Here is an 18,812-nt window from a genome sequence, read left to right as displayed (position 1 = left end):
CACTACCAACGCCACCTAGGTGGCGTTCACCGTACTCAGCACAGCGGAGCGTGGCCTTTTCTTTGTGAACCCCGCCATTGACCCTTACCCCTGCTTAGGCCATTGAGCCATTCTTTTCATTAAAGTTCATTCTCTCTCTTAAACAGCTTCGCTGTTAAAAAGGTCCCAGTAGATGGCGCGAGAGCAGGGCGAACGCGGGAAATTTGAATTGAATTCAGTAAAACCTCCATTACATCTATTATGGGAGGAGTGAAAGAGGAGGGGAAGAGCGTGAGGGGTGGGAGGAGGGAGAAGAGAGCGTGTTACATATCAGGGGTGGCAGAAGACTATCGTCTTTCGAGGTCATTTGCAGCGAAGCAAGCAGATATGCGGCAAATTTTTCCTTTCGGAACAAGGCAGTCTCCGGCTAGTAAGACAAAATTCACGATTGTCCGGCAAAATAACGCATCTCTACTGCTTACACGTCACTTTTACGGGGTGAGTTTTCGCGGTTTTGTGACGTCGCATGACAGACAGGCAAAGTGGGTGCTGCCCGAAAACATTTGACCAATACTGGAGGGCTATTGGCGAAAAAGGCGCAGAACCGTAAATATTTATTTTCCTTTTGCTTGGTCTAATCATGTATGACCAGAGTGTTGACGTCATTTCGGATGGGGAGTTTTCACGGTTCTCATGACGTCACGTGACAGACAGGCTAAGTGGGGGTGGCCCAAAAAATGTTGGACCACTCATGGAGTGCTGATTGCAGAAATGGAATAGAAACGGTTTGGAATAGCTTTACCTTATAGCGCCCCTGATCAATGTCTCTTGTGCGCGGTGGTTGGTTCCCCTAAGTGCCAGCTACCTAAACAGTGTAGCTTGATAAAGCAAAGCAATATTGGCGTTGGGTGCGACACAACTGCCACTTGCAAGGACAACATTGTAGGCACGCAGGGCGCACTATTCAACAAGAAAGTGTGAAATGTACAGTTATATATATATATATATATATATATATATATACCAATAAGGCACCAGTGCACATAAAGTAAGAAGAGCCCAAACTGTCGCCGCAGAAGAGCTATAGCTCTAAATCTTCCGTGGAGCCATCAGTTTGCAGGGACCATTTTCGTGATAGGCGCCTTATTGTGCAAAAGACTTCACTGCTCCTGTCGTACAAACGAACAATACACTGTATGCCTGACGGAAGTGTCATTACACGCGCTAAAGAAACACTGCGTATGTTGTTTCGACTTCACAGTCAATCGTCCTGCCACGTATTTGTTAACTGTAGAAGTCAAAGCAAAAATGTCTCATGCTAATTTTTGTTTATTTCGGGACTGATTATTCCTGATTATTTTTGGTTAGAAAATAAGGACGTCATCCTACATTTTTAATGTATCACAGCGGCAAAGGCTGTAAACCAAAGCATCAAATGAGGAGATGTGAATTATCAGCTTCTGACCGCGTGAAACATAACTGCGTAGAAGCGGGGTTTGCAGCAAGGTGGCGTGCTAATTAATTTATGCTTTGGGTATTGGTGAGCATAAAAAGGCAACCATTTAAAATGGGGTAGAGTGTCATGGGTCAATGTTGCACGCATCAAGAAACGCGCATGAACACTGCGCTGCTCCTTAATCTTGGAAATGAAAAGATGATACAGAACAGAGGCGCAAAATGACGAAATCTCTCGAAGATGGACTGCGTGCAGCTGAGTTTTGACATTGCTCTGCCAGTGCACTTCAAACGTTCCTGTTTTGTGCAGGCGTCGAAAGTGCCGAAAACAGAATAATGAAATCTGGTTCGGATAAACATTTCAGTTCATAAAGGAAGCCCACGATTATTCTCGGTTACAAATTTATATCCTAGTTTGAAATACAGTTGAAATGCAGATGCGCTCACATTCCTAAGTCAATTGCCCAAATGTTCTGAATAAAATTGTTTATCTTCACAAGTAAACGGGTACTTTCCGTAACTATGTAGAAGACACAATTATGTAGGCCTTTAATTATTATAAAGAAACAAAATATCGACTTTTTAATATGAATGCGCTTAGTTTTCAGCTCTCTTTCCACAAATCGAATGAATCGTTTGACATTGCAAGCTGTGCATTTATTTGACCGCCTCAAAAGAATTAAATATTCGTAACATATTGCACATTATGCCCCAGGCGAAATTTGCAATAATAATGTTTTCGTAATATTGGCATGCATCAGGTCATTTCTAAAATATTTGGTTTATTGGCTTGTGATAAGAGGCTGTGATAGACAACTGCGATATACATGTCTATAGCTCAGTGCCCTAGTTGCAAGGTTGATTATACATTTTCGGTTTCTTCCAATATTTCGTCACTTCAGTGAGAAAGGGGGCTTAAGGAAAACCTCCTTATACACCAACTGATGTATTCTTATGCTGCCGGAAAATGGTTTCATCTCGTTAACCGAATGTCCAGCAAGCAAAGATGAACCGGTGAGCAGGTGACAGTTTACAAATGGGTGAAAAATGCGCTGATTGAGACAGTGATACAGAGGCCTTGAATGAATTATGGGGTTTTACGTGCCAAAACCACGATCCGATTATGAGGCACGCCGTTGTGGGCGACTCCGGAAATTTGGACCACCTGGGGTGCTTTAACGTGCACCTAAATCTAAGTAAACGGGTGTATTTGTATTTCGCCCCCCTCGAAATGCGGCCTGCCGTAGGCCGGGATTCGATCCCGCGACCTCGTGCACAGCAGCCCAACACAACACAGAGGCCTTACCTCAAGAGCCAAAGCGAGGTACGGGATGACAGCGAGATCGGCTAGGGTGAGAGTATCACCGGCCGCGAACTTGTCATCACCAATGAGATGTTCGATTCCCTTGATGACCTTCTGCTCAAATTCCTCCAACTCTTGGGCCGACGGCTTGCTCTTGCGTAAGATTCGATGACGCTGTACAGCAAGAAAATGCACACAACTCATTTGGAACCAGTGCACACATAGTTTTCCTACTAGAGTTACAAAATGGTTGTAGAAACAAGGTTATAGCAGTCAAGTCCGGCAGAGGAATACTTTATGTAAACCTAGTTTAGCCGCCTCGCGCGAGTTTGCCAGGTTCAAGCTGAACCGCCGGAGTGGGACCAATGGCAGCAGCGGGTGTGACAGGCTGACTTTTCTACGAATAAATTCACCATAGTGTGCCGTGCCACAAAGTGAACTTATGGAAGAATGCTCTTCTAAACGAGGAAGGCTGCATGGCGTTATGGGAATTCTTTTCGTCACTCACAACACATGGTCGTTGGCAAACGCGGCGCCAGGCAATCGGGGGTTACGTGCATTAATTTACCGTTGGTTTCGGCAGATTAAAGTTTCACAATGAGAACACGAATATTGTGGCTCTCCATCTTTTCGACGCCGAGAAAAGGTTTCGCGTTACTTGAATTGTTGCACATTATCAATAAGTGGAAACTTTCCTTGCTTGTTTATCTCGAATGTTTATTAGAGTAGATTAAGTGTGCCGCTATCATACAACAAGAATGCGTACTGTGATGGGCTCAAGATATACTGGGAGTACCGTAACCAAATTCTAATTCAGTGTGCGTGTTTTGCACCAATCGACAGAAAGGGTGCCTTCTCGGAACGTGTATGTGCCAACACGCACAAGCGTTAGCTTAATTGCTGGTACGTTAGGGTACCGTGCCTATTATTAAATTAATGAAGCAGTAAAACTTCAAGCAGTGAACAAAGCGCATTGTGATCCTTAATACAGTTTCAAGCAGTTCGTGGTTCGCAAAAAGTATTTACGTCATTTCCATAAATATACAATAAATATCCGTGCAAATTAGTTCATATTGCAGAGGCATGATTTATTCTTAAATGAATTATGTGTAAGCACTTAACGTCTCTCAAAATGTATCAATACGGAAATTATCTGCCATTCGGCACCCGCCGATGAATTGCAAGACTGGGTTACACTATTTCGATGCCCTCTACTTTTCCCGAACCACTGATGGCGCGTTAATTGAAATTTGCATGATAGCACCACTTATTTAACGGTTACAATGGCATGATACTTGAATCATTCTCACTTTATTATTTTAATTGATAACAGAGGGGCAAATATGGTTAGAGACCCGGAAACGAGGCTCTCAGCTCATATGTTAAATGGAAATTTCAATTTAATGTTGCTGCCTCTAAGCTGCCTCCCACGCCCTCCGCCATTCTGGTATGAAGTGAGCGACACCAGGAAGTCTGGGACCACGGCTTTGTCGACTGCATCGGAATAGTACAAAACCACGTTGATCATATTTTTCTGCATGCTCTGACACCAAGCTAAAGGCTCAGGAACGACGTCGCCATTTCATTGCGTTATCGGTTCTTTCAGTCACGCGATAAAAGCAGCACAATTGAGAGAACGCCCGCAGATGACTCGGGTGGTCCGCCGGGACGCACATGGGAAAACAAAATAACAAATGGACATCATGACGTATGTATTGTTTTTCTAATCGCTCAGCTGCTTCAGTTGCTGTAACCAAAAACAGTGGCCTTCGGGATCACCGTCTGTTATACTCCGTGAGAGATTCAAGTACAAATTCCCTACCGCACCGAGTGTGCTAAATTTTTGCCAGGTTGCGGTGAGGCACGTACCGTTTAACATGTAATGCAAAATTCAAGCTGAAAAATTAGGGTCCATGCCCCCTGTAAAGCGATAGCTCTAGAGAGGTCAGAACGGTATTCGACGATGTCAGGTATTGAGCAACGTAGAGGGTAAGAAATCGGAGCGGTTTAACGTACAGTGGCATGTGAAAGCGGAGTAGGGGTAATTGATCGAGAGCGTGTTGGCCGCGCTCGATCAATTACTACCGCACTGCTGGGTTTTCAAGCGGTAATAATAATGACTTATAGATGGATGATCACACAAGGAGAGCATGCCATAATGGTATGGGAATACACTCGTTTGATCTGTGAGCTGGACATGTGCGATGTTTTTGTTTCTTAAGCGCTCTTTGCCATTGTACGACTGTCATCGCAAATATCATGTTATACATAACGATTCGCTGACTACTGCACTTACCAACGGTTTTACGTCAAGAGCTTTTTTGTGTCTATACGTGCTCCAGTTATGATGGCATTATGTACAACTCATCACAATCTAGCATTATTTATGGAAGTGTGGGTGGAATGTTGTCTTAAGGGCTAGTCTTTAGGTTAGAATAACAGCTAGCACTGGCAGTAAATGTAAAATTTTAGTCGGCATGTTTTTCATGCGGAAAAGAATGACAATTGGTATTCTGCGTTTATTCAAAAAGATCACCCTAAATTTACGCCTACATCAAGCTTTCACGTCCGACACCGATGCGTAGTGAGGATCAAGAAAAGTTCAATGCTCCTGACATCATGCAAATTTATTTGTCGGAGGTAGTTCTAAGGCCACTCGACAGCGCTAGCTTAGTGCGCCCACCACATAAATAGATTTTCGTAATGATTCAAGGGAGGGTAAATCTCAACAGAATTGAGAATAAGGGGCCAAAGTCACAAAGTTATTTTTTCGCTAGTGGCCGTTGCCGCTGACCGGTCGCCTACGCTAATACTATATCCAGTATCAGCGTTGGCTGAGATTTTTTCTTACGAACGATTGTAGGAATTTTAAACCCTAGCTCTGATGCTTACGCAGAAAACGTGGGATAAAACAGCGTACTTACGAAGAATACTACCAAAGGTTCATCGATCTTATTGGAAACGCATGCGAGAACCTGGTCGATGCGGGTGCGAATCTTGATACAGGCCGGGTAGAGCTCCGACTCAGGGGCGTACTTGCGAAGCAAGTAGTAGGCGATGGCATTGCTGTGGATATAAAAACACATACGGGATGCGAAAGGGAAATTGCATATATGTTGAGAGAAATGAACGCCGCAAAGAAAGGACAGTATGCCTTAATACCATAAGCAGCCTAAACCACAGCTAAGAGCTATGCCACCTTTTCATCACTTGGTCCTCGGTACAGCTTGGAAGGTCCCATCGGCCACGACAACAATCACTCCTCCAGCTATAAAGCCATCGCTCCTGTCGGCATCGCTTTGTGGGCTCGGCCGCTGTTCAGCAGGCGTGACCACTAATCCACTGCTCTTCGTCATGCAGGTTGGTCCTTCGTACAGCCTATTTGCAAAAAATCGAGTAATTACCTCTTGCTACAGCTGCCGAGCCCGCAGCGCTTGTTTGCTGCTTGTTGTGAATGTGGCGCGGTCTTATACGTTCCTTGCTGCTAGTCGCGGGTGATATCGAGTCAAACCATGGGCCAGACGATGCGACTATTCTTACCTAGTTGCGCAAGCTAACCGCCGGTGAGTCGACAGTAATAACATAAATTAAAGAACTTAAGGCACATCTTGTTACAACAAATAATGTCATCACTGACCTGGCCAATCATATGGCATCTGTCGAAGCCCATTGCGAGCACATCGAACTTTTGCCACAGCAGCTTGTAGCCGTACAGACTGAAAGCGCTGAAACAGCATGTCATGTGTCTAATCTAGATAACCGTATTGACGACGCCGAGAACCGCTCCCGGCGAAACAACTTATATTTTATGGAATCCCCAAATTTTAATTAATCAGAATCGCGTGCACATACTGAAGAAACAATAATTCAAGTTTGCTCCGAAAGCCTAAACATAACGCTTGACTCAAAAGAAATAGAGAGAACACATCGTTTGGCTCGTCATAACCGTGGGCGTATTCGTCCGATAATTGTCAGGTTTTGTGCCTTTAAGACGAAAGAAGCGATCCTCGAAAGCTGAAAGAAACCACCTATAGTATTGGCGAGGATTTTTCCCGGCGGGTACAAAATGAACGTAAACACTTTAACGCATTTGCAAAAAGCAAGTCTTGCCCTGCTCACTTCTATACAAAATACAGCACATCAGCTCACAATGTTTCTTCTTTGATGAATCTTCACAAAGTGTGGAAGAAGAGTCATAGCTATCACATCGCAGCTGTCAATCACATTGCCATCCCGCTTCCTTGCCCGGTGCCGCCTTCTCACTTTCGGTTATCTTTACCAACATACACAGCTTCCTTCCAAAACTTGAAAAAGCGTCTTATCTGGTATCAGCATCCGAAAGCAATTTACTCGTACCAACCGAAACATGGCTTTCTAGCGCCATTTCAGATGTCGAGGTTTTGAATAACTTGCCTAACTTTGATATATTTCGACATGACAGGCAGGGTGCCAGAGGGGGTGGCGTTCTTATCGCCGTTCACAATGAGCTGTCCTGCTGCCCTGTTATTAATGTGACCTTGAAATTTTATGGTTATTCTGTCGTGCCGATCCCCCAACTAATTATTATTGGTGTATGCTACAGAGACCCTAACCATAATCCTGATTTTACCGGCAAACTTAACAATATCCTGAGTGAACTAGCTAAGAGGTATCCAAATGCGTGCATCTTGCTCTTCGGTGACTATTTATTCCATTATTGATTGGACTACTACACAGTTAGCTACAGGTACTTCGGAGAATGCCGAATTTATACTGACCACACACCCCGAATATTCATTATCCATTACTTACCTTCCCGAATTGAGTGACCACAAAGTTATTCATGCTACATTTTCCTTCAAACCGTCTTTGCGCCAGTGACACATGAAACAAATTCGCCTCTAAGAAAAAGGTAACTACTCTGCTATAAACGACGAACTACAGGAATTCTACCAAACATACCAGTCCACTTTTGGAAATCAGTCTGTGCAATACAACTGGTTATAATTCAGAACAAGACTGAATTCTTTAGCCAATAAACATATTCCACTTATCTATATTCCTACTAACCGCCACAACATGGTTCGCTAAAACTTTGAAAACACTTGAGAACAAAAAAGAAGGCTCTTTCGTTCCGCGAAGTTAAAACCAAATGCCGACTCATCGGACACTTACTATCAAGCTGAGCACGCATATCTAACAGCAGTTCGCCAACACAAGCATTCTTTTGTTTTCACTCAGACCTCCCCCACACATGATAACTGATAATCCTCGTAATTTCTGGCAGACCGTCTACCCTCAGCCTACTCGTAGTATACATATTTATAATGCTCAGGGTGAAATTCTTTCAGATTCTGAGTGCGCTAATAGTTTCAATGCCGCCTTTTCATCAGTTTTTACAACTGAACCTGAAGTCCCCCTACCTGGGTTTTCTGCGCCTGCCATGTCTACAATGCCGGTCATAAATTTTTCGGTCAACGGCGTCGCGTCACTAATTGAAAAACTAAAAGTGTCTTCGTCAGCAGGTGTTGATCGCATCGCTAGCCTATCCCTAATTCACACAATATATCATAGTTCCCTCAATTAGGCACCTTACATCTTACCACCAGCCCGTGTATCACTTCGTACAGGACATTCCTTAAGTATTGGTCGCACCCGAACCCGTACTCTCACCTTTTCCTCTTCTTTTTTTCCCACGCGGCACTGTAGACTGGAACGGCCTTCCCCACGTCATGGTGGCCATCACCAACCCACACGCCTTCATTGACGCCGTAAGAGCTCACTACTTATTTTGAATGTTCAACGTGTCATCCTTTTTGTACAGCCACCCCTTAGTAATACCCCAACAGTGGGACCTTTAAGGTAATAAAGTGAACGTGAAAGTGTCACTTCAATCTGCTAGCCACGAGAAAATTGAAATGCGTTCTGAAAGATCTTGCCTTTTGGTGTTGCTTGCCGTAGACACATGTTGGCAAGGTGAATAAGAATATGTTTCTAAAGAAAAGCCGATCACTCGGTAGCGTTGGTGTTGTGGTCGGTTGCTGCTGTTTCTGCAATTGGTCAATGAGTTGTTGGAGGTCTTTCTTGTTCTTCTAGACGCTTCATGAGCCCTTTATTCCATTTCATCAGGTCGGCGTTTTGCCTTTTGAGGTAACATATGGTTTCCTCATTCCTCGCGTTACGCTGTTGCGCCGGCAGTCAGGTAAACATGTCGGCTTTTGTCTTGGGACTGGCTATTACGTCTGCCCAGCTGATCTTCTGCTGTTCTTGTTGTTGCTTAGATGGAAAATTTTTTTTGTACTCGGCGATTCTCTTCCTTGCAGACCTCAAACTGGACCTCGTTCGATACCGAGATCGGGAGCGCAATGAGGACCTGGGTATAGGCTCTAAAGATGTCTTCTTTCAGCTGGCACCGCTCGTCCTGGATATCATCTGGGCTGGATAGAGTGCTGCTTTGATCCGTTTCATATTCCGAGGGACTTGCCCTTCCTGCCCTTGTTATAGATGGTGCCCGTCTCTTGATCTAATTTATTCGATCACGTATAGGGGTGGGGGTCTTAGTTTGATTTTTTCGCACTTCTTTCTCGCCTTCTCGCGTGGCATTCCGCATAATTCGCAATGTAAGTGGCATTCGTAGCCTGCTTGTCGGTTCTGCACCCCGACCCTGGTGCAGGTAATTCTGGCCGGGTTTCGGCATACCTTGTGCCATTGCCGATTTCTGCACAGGTCTTGCAGTATTGTACCGATCTGTGGTATGGGCAGCATCGGTTGTACGAACTAGTCACTTGCACACAGAAAAGGACGTGCGGACCATCGAAGGTGATCACAGCCGAGGTAGATTTGCCGAGTATCCTCGCGTGCAGCATGCCATAGTTGTTGGCTGCCAAAAGCTCCACCAGTGGTTCCTTCGTCGTACCCGCAGTGTTACAGGGATACTCCGCATACGATTCCGTGAAACGGTTTAGTGTACGATGTCAACTCGTATGCGGCTACCCTTAGATGGACGCAGCTGATGAAACCAAGCTTGAGTGCGTAGTCCACGTCTGTGGTGCTAGGAATGATCAGGTATTGTTTCCAGTGCGTTTGGATGATTAGGTTCATGCAGAATTATTTGAGAGGGGAATCTCTTCCCCTTGCGACTCCTCTTGTGACCTTCTCGCCCAGCCAGCTGGACAGCTTGATGCCGGTTCTTTGTCGGTACTCTCTGGAATCACTCCCTGGCCACGGCGGCGACGCACGTCGCGCTGGTGGCTTGCCATTGGTTCGGTTTCTTGGTCTTGCTGCCACTGCTGTTGCTACTGGATTGCATGCGTGCTTGCACTTTCGGGTTGCTCCTATTTTTCTGTCCTCCTGTGTGGTTCTGAAAATTTCCTGCGTTTCCGTCCTCTTCTAGCGGTCATCTTTCGGCGCCTTCTTGTTCTTCCTCGCCTTGGTTCATTGAAACCATGGGCCAGCTTTATTCAGCGTCTTGCCGCTGTTCTCGTCAAATTTCATGTTACTCTGTACGAATCTCAAAACTTCGCAATTGTTTCCATTTCATTGCCTTTTTCTCGCTCGTCTCCCTTGCCATTCTTGATGCTTACGAGGGCACGCAGGGCCACTCCTGGGGCAGGGGCGTCATTCGGAGAACGGTTTTCTAATGTCGAAAGGCGCTCGCTGTGTTTGGATGAGGAAATCCACTCACCGCTACAATACTGCTCTCCCTTGATGCAGCTTGTCTTGTTGAGTTGGATGAGACATTCATGAAGATTGGATTAGGTTAAGCACAGTACCTTACGAAGAAACAGTAGCCAATGTGAAGCGCGTATGCTCTTCTCGGACCCCTCCTCTCCTGAATTGTTACCTTTTTCTGCCATCACTGGAAATGCTCCAAATGTAGGGTAGACATTGACCAGAAGGGCAGAGTGGGGCAAGTGTTGTACATGATCCCATTATCGATGACGAAAATGTGGACGCGAGCACTGCCAAGGAACAATAATTGCTCTGCCGTACATACTCAATTTATAATTGAAATTTCAGAGAAGTTTCATCTATTCGGATGAATTATTACCACATAATATGCATAAAGCCAATAGGCCACAATAGCACGCTTCCTTCTCTCGTGCCAGAGTTTCTCTTTGAAACATGGGACGCTTGCATCACGTGCTAGTTTCTTTAATCGTCTCTCATGACAGCAAGTGCTTTAAGCCCCTCCGTTAGACTGCACAGCCTTCGCAATGGGCCAAAATATTTCGAAGGAAGGACACAGTGGTTCGCCTATAATGCTATCGCAATAATATCAAATTTCTTGAACACTCAAGAAACACTTATAAGAGTATCGCTTACATTATCTTTGTCACAGAACATCTGCCTCTCACTACTGAATAGTGCAGTATGGACAAAGCATAGAACTCTTACCTCTCGTAGACAAAAAAGCCAGCATCGTTAATAACTGGAACTGTGCGGAATGGATGGATCTGCAATAAATAATAATGTTGTGTGTGACGAGTAGGGTTTGCTCCAATGACATGCTCCGGCATTGATACAACGTTATAAATTATGTTCACTGCACTTGAACACTGATCAAGTTCCCGTGAACACGGACGAGCTCTCATGTTGATTTTCTTAAATGACTCGTAGCAGAAATCATGAACGAACTCAAACATTTGTTGTAAAATAACTCCTAGCAAGGGAGTGAAAATGCAGCAAAATTGTGCCCTTAAAAAGTGCATATTGCAGAAGAATATATTAATAATACTACTTGCAATTTTCACTGGTAACTCATTTAGAATGCAGATACTGTACGCCGTTGTAAAAGCTGGCACACTGAAGCCTTCGTGAGCTTTGTCTAATAATGGGAGGCGTAAAGCACGTCTACTACATAAAGAGCAGTAATAGTATTTATATTACTGTAATGACAATACCAATAATAGTAATAGGCAAGGCGATGTAATCGTTTTAGCAATTGCTTGCCCACAGCTGAACGAATACTATAAATCACAGCTCGCCTAGATCATGCATTTAAATTTCACTTCAATAAATGTGACGTATCTCATATCAGTTATAGCGTAAGAAAACGGTGACGATGAAAACATTTGGGAAGCACCTTTTCGTTTACCTTTGCCTGTCATTCTAAAATGTAGGAGCAGTACTTGAATTAGGCCAAAATACTGATTACAGAACTGGGTCATATACACATATGCATCTCATTGCCACTGACCTTGAAATATTCGTCGGTCAAGTGCTCCTTTTTCGCGAAGTCCACGTCCTTGAGCGTCAGCGCAACGCCTATGTGCTTGGCGAGTGAGCGCACAAAGATGCAGGGTGGGCTGCGGTCTAAATGGTACAAAGTGATGGTCATGACGAAAATAAAGTGTATCTTCTACAGCTCTTCTACTATGAACCGACAATGAATGATGCGACGTAACCGTGGCGACGGATATTTGTAGAGCACAATAGCACAGGCGCCGTTGGCGTTGCGGCTGGATGCATCAACGTTCGAAGCCCTAAATGTTGCGCGCGCACTCAGCACACACAAAACAATAGCGGGGCATGAGTTTACCGACAGGAGTGTGCCTTTAAAAACTAAGAAAAAAAACATTATTTTGTATCGCTGCTAAGCCTGCAGACGCGAAAATCTTACCTCATAAAAGATTCATTTATAGGCATGAACTGAAGCACAAAATGGACTTTTACACAAGCTGAGTAAGGACCAAGTACATAACTCTAGTCATAAAACACACAGCGCTTATCCGTTTCGTATACACTTTCCCGCACACATACCGGTTTTACAGCTTAATATAGAAAAAAATTATCGTCTGGAAATGTCCTGTTATGTCGGAGTGAAAAATAGCAGCGGCCTTAACCGCACAGAGCAGATCACTTAGTTGTTCTGCTGTGGGTGGCTGTCGAGCGAGTGCTGCCCCGAACACATGTTTCGCGTCATGATGGGTTGCCCTAACAGCCAGTGTTTCACGAGATAGCTGAATACCGACAGCAATGCAGCAATTTCTTATAAGTATATAGATCATATAGACAAATCGATCGATTGCGGGAGCAAAAAATTGGTTCCCACGTACGAGACTTCGTGGAGAAGTTGTTTCAGTACACCACGTCACAGAATATCTCCATGCGTTAAACATTTTTAAACTGGCAAGCAAGGTAGAAGTTGAGTGAATAAGAGTGGTCGAACAAGGAATATCGCGGTACTCTTTAGGGTGACATGGACGACTTGGAAAGAGCAGAGACAATTAACGACTATTTTCAGTAGGCGTTTACTAGAAGGACTCCACATTCACCGGTGTTGTCTACAAAGAATATTTGTAAGAAGATGGCGGAAATCGAAATTGATTATGCTGGTTTGGATAGTTTGCTGCCTGGTCTGGACACGTCCAAGGCTACGTGATCAGACCGGGTATCATCGCAGGTGCCTAAGAAGTGTTACACAACTGTTGCCCAATATTTATGCGTTATGTACAAAATGTTTCATTATACTGGGTTGCTTCCAAAGGATTGGAAGAGATAAAATGTGGTCCCTGTCCATAACGCAGTTAGCAAAAGCGTATTACAAATTTAAAGTCTTGTATCCTTATGTGCAAACTTGCAAATTATTATTGCACATTATTTACAGCGCGTTGTTAAAATATTTTGATTTTATTAATTTTCTAATGAAGCCTGGATTTCAGCAAGATCGCTCATGCATAACGCATCTGAATTTCAACACGCCATACTCACTGCGCTTGATATTAACAACTGTGGTATTGATTGGCTTCTTGATTTTCGCATAGCATTCGACACAACACCTCACAATCTATTAGAGTTAAAAATAGCTTTTTCACTCATAAATGCTAAACAACAAACCTGTATCCATGATTACTTATCTAGTCGCGAACAGTGTGTCGTTTTAAATTCAGAAAAGTCATCTTATGTAAACTTTACTTCAGACGTACCGCAAAGTAGAGTTCTGGGTCCGCTCTGTTTAAGCGAAGCTTTATGGGCTCACTTGTGTCCGAGTCGGTGTACGCGGAAAACTATCTAGCATTGGCTCGAGCGTCGTCATCTTCTTCCGCAGCTGGCTCGTTGGCGCCCCTTGGGGTTGCACTCGCCCTTGTGCGCGGCACGCGCTCATGCCACTGTTCCCGCGTTCGTCGTCGTCGTCTGCTTTCACAGCTAGCTGCGTTGCCGCTAATCATTCCAGCGTAGAATTTCACTTCTCTTCTGTCGTCGTAATGGGGAGGCCGCGTTTACGGGGGTACGAGCCATTGCTTAAGGAGGTATGATTCATTCATTGTCTTAAGTGACGGACAGATTTAATTCTGAAGCAACTTAATTTCGAAGAATCGTAAGCAGCAATGGCGGGCAAATGCTGCTAACGACGCCGCCGAGCACCCGCCGTGGTTGCTCAGTGGCTATGATGTTGGGCTGCTAAGCACGAGGTCGCCGCATTTCGATGGGGGCGAAATGCGAAAACACCCGTGTACTTAGATTTAGGTGCACGTTAAAGAACCCAGATAGTCCAAATTTCCGGAGTCCCCCACTACGGCGTGCCTCATAATCAGATCGTGGTTTTGGCGCGTGAAAACCCATGATTTAATTTTAATTTTAAGTTAACACCGCCGAGCAAACTCGAGACATCGAACGCAAACGACAACAGTGATAAGCAGAGAATCGTACAACGCAACGCAAGGAAAAGTTGCACGAAAGGAAAGGAAAAGGAAAGGGAAGGGCAAGAAGTACGAAAGGGAAGGAAAATAGTACGTCAGATACACGACAGGGGAAGGGCTGGTGATTTTTGTTTTACATAAACTACATAGTAGGTAATATACAATGCAGCATGAAATCATTCACACATGGTTGCGTCATCTATGGATAAAATGCTTCGATAGTCGAGGCATAATTATTACACGATGTCATAACACAGTAACACGTTGGTGTACTATCTGGAACATGTGCCTAAATATCTCGAAGTGCGGCCACGTTAGTTTTGCAAAATTTATTCCAAAAATACAGTCATCATAGCGTATCAGTAGCGTTATAGTCACAAAAGTACCGGAATAAAAGTATTTGGGAATTTGGTTAACGGAATCATTGAATCGCAACAGTCACATAGACCAAATGCTATCAAAGGCTATCAAAATGTTATTTATTCGCAGAAATTTTAAGTGTGCAACAAAAGAAGTAAAGGAGACTCTTTGCATTCTACATGTAAGATTGTGATGAGGTTCTTTCAATAAATTACTCGCTACTAAGGCACAGCCTCACCGCATGAAATGACGAAGCCGTTTGTTACCACAACAAGTCATTCATTAAAGAAAATACCGCGAAAAGAGAAAACGAAAGTCAGCAAACTAATCACAAAAACAAAAGAGGATTAAGTCTAGAAAGAAAGCATCAAAGTTATAAGGGGCCTACAGTTTCATGGTTCGCACTGGAGCTGTGAGATGAAACTAGAAGCGGCGACAGAGGCGGAGCTCGAAGAGGAGTAGCGGTGACGAAACTAGAAGCCGTCGAAGAAAATCCTGGTAGCCCCCAGGCGAACACCAGGGATCCAATAATGCAGGTAGAAGTTCCGCAAGTTCCACTGTGACGTTGCAACATGGATACGTCGCCTTAGTACGGTAGAGGTCTGGTCCCCTGACACTAAGTCCAAGGGCTTCACCTCTGCTACCGGTACAAGGGCTTCATTTCTTCCATGTCGGTCGGCACCTTATCATCAGGCAGCCATGATCGACACTGCTGTGAAGACAGGCATAGTGGAGACTAACGGCTAGACGCCCTTGCGGCGTTCGCCAGCCGGATCTCGGGCACGGCACTGGAGACGCTGGGCCGCCTGGGTCGGACGCCCTGCCGACGTTCGCCAACCACAGGCTGCAGGAAGAAGTTGGATGTCGTGTCGATTCCAGGTGGGAGCCTGGAGCGGCCTTGGGCCAGGATCTTGACTGGCCGCTACTCCCGCACCCTGGGCATCTTCTCCCTCTTCTTCCAAGTCTCCCATCATGGCTGTCGCTTGCTTGCTTGTAGCTCACTTCTGGCACTTGCCCACTATGATCACGGCACTCGCGCACTTCACATATCACTAAGATCAATACTTTACTATGCTTGCGTTATTTGGGATCCGACTCACAATTATCTTGCAGACAGAATTGAAAAGGCAGAAAACAATGCAGCCCGATTCGTCAGCAATAATTACAATCCCTTCGCCAGTATCTCAGAAATAAAGGCTACACTAGGGTTGGAAACACTGCACTATAGGATACGGATTACTATCAACCAGGTAATAATAAAATGGGATATATTTTGGTGCCCGCGTATTGTTCAAAGCGCCTTTCAGCACACGAAAGCAGTACTCGTGCAAGAATACTCCTTCAGAACCACGTCTTTGCTTAACTACTTTTTAAAAGTAATTAGAGAATGGAACGCACTGCCTACAGGCACCATAAACATAATCGATAACAGTGTCATTTTTTCATCATGGTGACTTGTGACATGCGTATTATAACTTGTCATCGGTGGGCCATTTGCACATTGTACTAAATGCGTAGTGATTTGCTCTTGTAGTTATATTCTGTTTTCGTATTCTATTATAGCCATATTTGTGAACTATGTCGACATTGTAAATACACCTGCAGCAATGTAATTACGGCGTTGCAGCAATATTTTAAATAAATAAATGAAAAATGATGCGTGGTTCAGCCCTTTGGGGACTAAATGCGCTGACAAAGCCATTAATACCTTCTGGAACTAACAGCACCAGGTTAAACAGTTAGTGCCTATGCAGTTGCACTTCAATGGTCTAACGTTTAGTCCTGATTTGCACTTGACCCGACAAAGGCTATTCCAAACAGAGATGCCACGAGGATAATTGATTTATCCCGAGGGCAGATGATTTGTTTATCCCCACGGATGAAATGTTCTTTTTCCGAAACCGAAATTACGCCCTCAAGTGTGACGTTTCGTCCTGCACCACTCTTTATCGCGGGATAACCTGGGATTTCCACTTTGCTAGAAAATGTACTAGCAATGTTTGCTAAGTGCTTTACTACTTTGGCCGACAGGGCACCAGAGCGTGACAAAAAGTGATCGTAAATGACGCGAAACATTTGTATTTCTTTATGTACAGTTACATTAAGCAACACAAGAAATCCTCCGCCATGAACATAAATCTTCTACATTATTCATGACATGCTTTCCAAACTATAGGTGCAACACAAGTGGTGAAATGCGCGCACCACTTGGTTCTCCTAATAATTTACTCATGAACTCCAGTGTCTTCTGTCCTCCTTTAAAGACGAAAATTGTCAACACAGGACAATCAACATTGTCACCGCATCAGGTAGCCATGTCTCCAGTTTCTGAAGCTGCTCCGAACAGACGATAAAGTGCTCGCCACTCCATCCGTCAGTGCACGCCACAGTTGGCACATTGTGCACAATGTTCAGGCCCTGCCAAGAAAGAATTTGCGAACATACGTGGCAAATTATGTCAGAGACATTGATATTTAGACAAACTAGACAAAAGTGGTGATACACCTGCAAATATAGTATACCAGCATGTGCATATATGTGCAAGGAATACAGAAGCATATGCCCAAAAGTCCTTTTTAAGTATTACAGCAGTTGATGTGCGGCAGTTACTGAAAAGGTTCTGACAAGATTCGAGGAAATTTGCCAAATAGGACTCCCATTATTACGAGCATTGGCGCCTCAATAGAACATGGTGACCACGCTTAGTCGGGGTAATGGTGAAAAGTGTGAAAATGTGCGTCTCACTGCAATATGTTTGGCGAGCTTCCTGCGTACTCAATTTTCCACAGCGGCACCGGAATATCAGTTACGTCACTGCTACCGCCGTTGTTCGTACCGAAAGCCAGTCCGCCCATGCATTCATGGAATGACCACCACACCTCAGCCCTTTACGCTGAATGCTATCGCTTAGGGTGGACACTGCTTTCGTGGCTTAAAAAAGTGAAGGCAAATAAATTAAGTGTGACCCAAAGCATCACCTAACTTGGCTAACGTAGCTTTACATCATGCCTAGCCATATTTCCTTGGGAAACACAGAGCACACTTTGTGCAAAAAACGGGGCAATTTGCAGCACGGCACTAAGTGGCATGCTAAGAACAATAAACTAACGATCACATGCAGCTGACAAAGGAGCTGCTAGAGGCGTCAAATCCGCTGCGTTTGCCTACGCCTCCATCTCAATATGTACTGTGCAATTAATATTGAAAATGCTTCACCCATTTATCCGCCCTAATACTCAGTCTGGCAACGTCACTTTATCATTCTGCATGACGTAGCACGAATTTCATTAAGGCCCGGTCACATTAGGCCTACCATAACACTAATTCTGACAAGATGCGGACAAGGCACCGAGGATCGGTCGACGACTTGGCAGACTGTCGCTGAATGGCACCCTGCGAAAGTAGTCCGACAACAATGCCAACATGACCAACGACTGCGATTCGGCGTAGTGCGGTGGGCTTGCCTGCGGCCGAAGCCAACAAAAGCAGTCCTGTGACCTGTGACTTAAAGGGGTGTGAATGCGAGCTAGTTGGTACGAATGCATCGTTGAAATAACAGCTGAAAATAAACACATACAAGGGAGGAACACAGAATAAAGGGTGTGAATGCGAGCTAGTCCTTTGTTCCTCCCTTGTCCGTGTTTATATCGCCCTATTTTTTCGCCGATGGATCTTTCTTTGTGTGCCTTCTTTTGTGACTGTGCCTTCGCGCTGCAATATGTTGTTACGTATACTCAGTACTAGATTGAGTGTGTCTCTGGGGTAATTTATTTTGTTGAATGGATGAACTAAAGGTACTGATACTACTAATAAGGATGATTACAGGGGCTGCTAACTTACAACTGGAATATACATGCAGCTTTTCGATACGCACATGCTCGAAGAAGTCTGCCTAAAATTGTCCTCCCGTTAGGATGTCAGGAGAACCGTTGCCGCGACTGACATGGGCAAAACGTTTTACGCATTTTAGACAACATGCAAAAACATTGTACCCGGGAACAGTTCTTCCTCCATGAGTGGTTAAGCAAGTCTGTTTCGTAGTGAGTGACACATACTGAGATCTCTCTTTATTTATTTGACGCCAGCCTAAAATC

General features: G+C 44.5%; 2 protein-coding genes across 2 annotated transcripts in view; one reads left to right on the top strand and one right to left on the bottom strand.

The window, feature by feature from the left end:
- Window positions 1-18,291, top strand: part of LOC119445778 (glutathione S-transferase 1-like) — a 603,258-nt gene extending 584,967 nt beyond the window's left edge. The window contains exon 6 of the mRNA XM_037710055.2: window positions 18,278-18,291. The gene's annotated coding sequence lies outside the window, so the exon portion shown is untranslated. The remainder of the gene's footprint in view (window positions 1-18,277) is intronic.
- LOC125944342 (glutathione S-transferase 2-like) lies at window positions 1,381-12,056 on the bottom strand. The gene is made up of 5 exons (XM_049664732.1): window positions 11,916-12,056; window positions 11,114-11,172; window positions 5,713-5,803; window positions 2,741-2,911; window positions 1,381-1,395 (listed from the first exon to the last, which is right to left on the bottom strand). Exons 1-5 carry the CDS (start codon window positions 12,054-12,056, stop codon window positions 1,381-1,383), a joined length of 477 nt encoding a protein of 158 aa, XP_049520689.1.
- Window positions 18,292-18,812: the final 521 nt, after the last annotated feature.

This window comes from Dermacentor silvarum, chromosome 3 (assembly GCF_013339745.2).
Source record: "Dermacentor silvarum isolate Dsil-2018 chromosome 3, BIME_Dsil_1.4, whole genome shotgun sequence".
NCBI lineage: Eukaryota > Metazoa > Arthropoda > Arachnida > Ixodida > Ixodidae > Dermacentor > Dermacentor silvarum.
Note: the sequence above shows the minus strand (reverse complement) of the source record. Positions and strands in the feature narration are given on the sequence as shown.

Coding starts and splice junctions, on each gene's coding strand:
- LOC125944342 (XM_049664732.1), bottom strand. CDS start 12,056: ATGACCATCACTTTGTACCATTTAGACCGCAGCCCACCCTGCATCTTT. Junction 11,173..11,915: donor TGACCGACGAATATTTCAAG/GTCAGTGGCAAT, acceptor TATTTATTGCAG/ATCCATCCATTCCGCACAGT. Junction 5,804..11,113: donor GGCTTTTTTGTCTACGAGAG/GTAAGAGTTCTA, acceptor TTATATCCACAG/CAATGCCATCGCCTACTACT.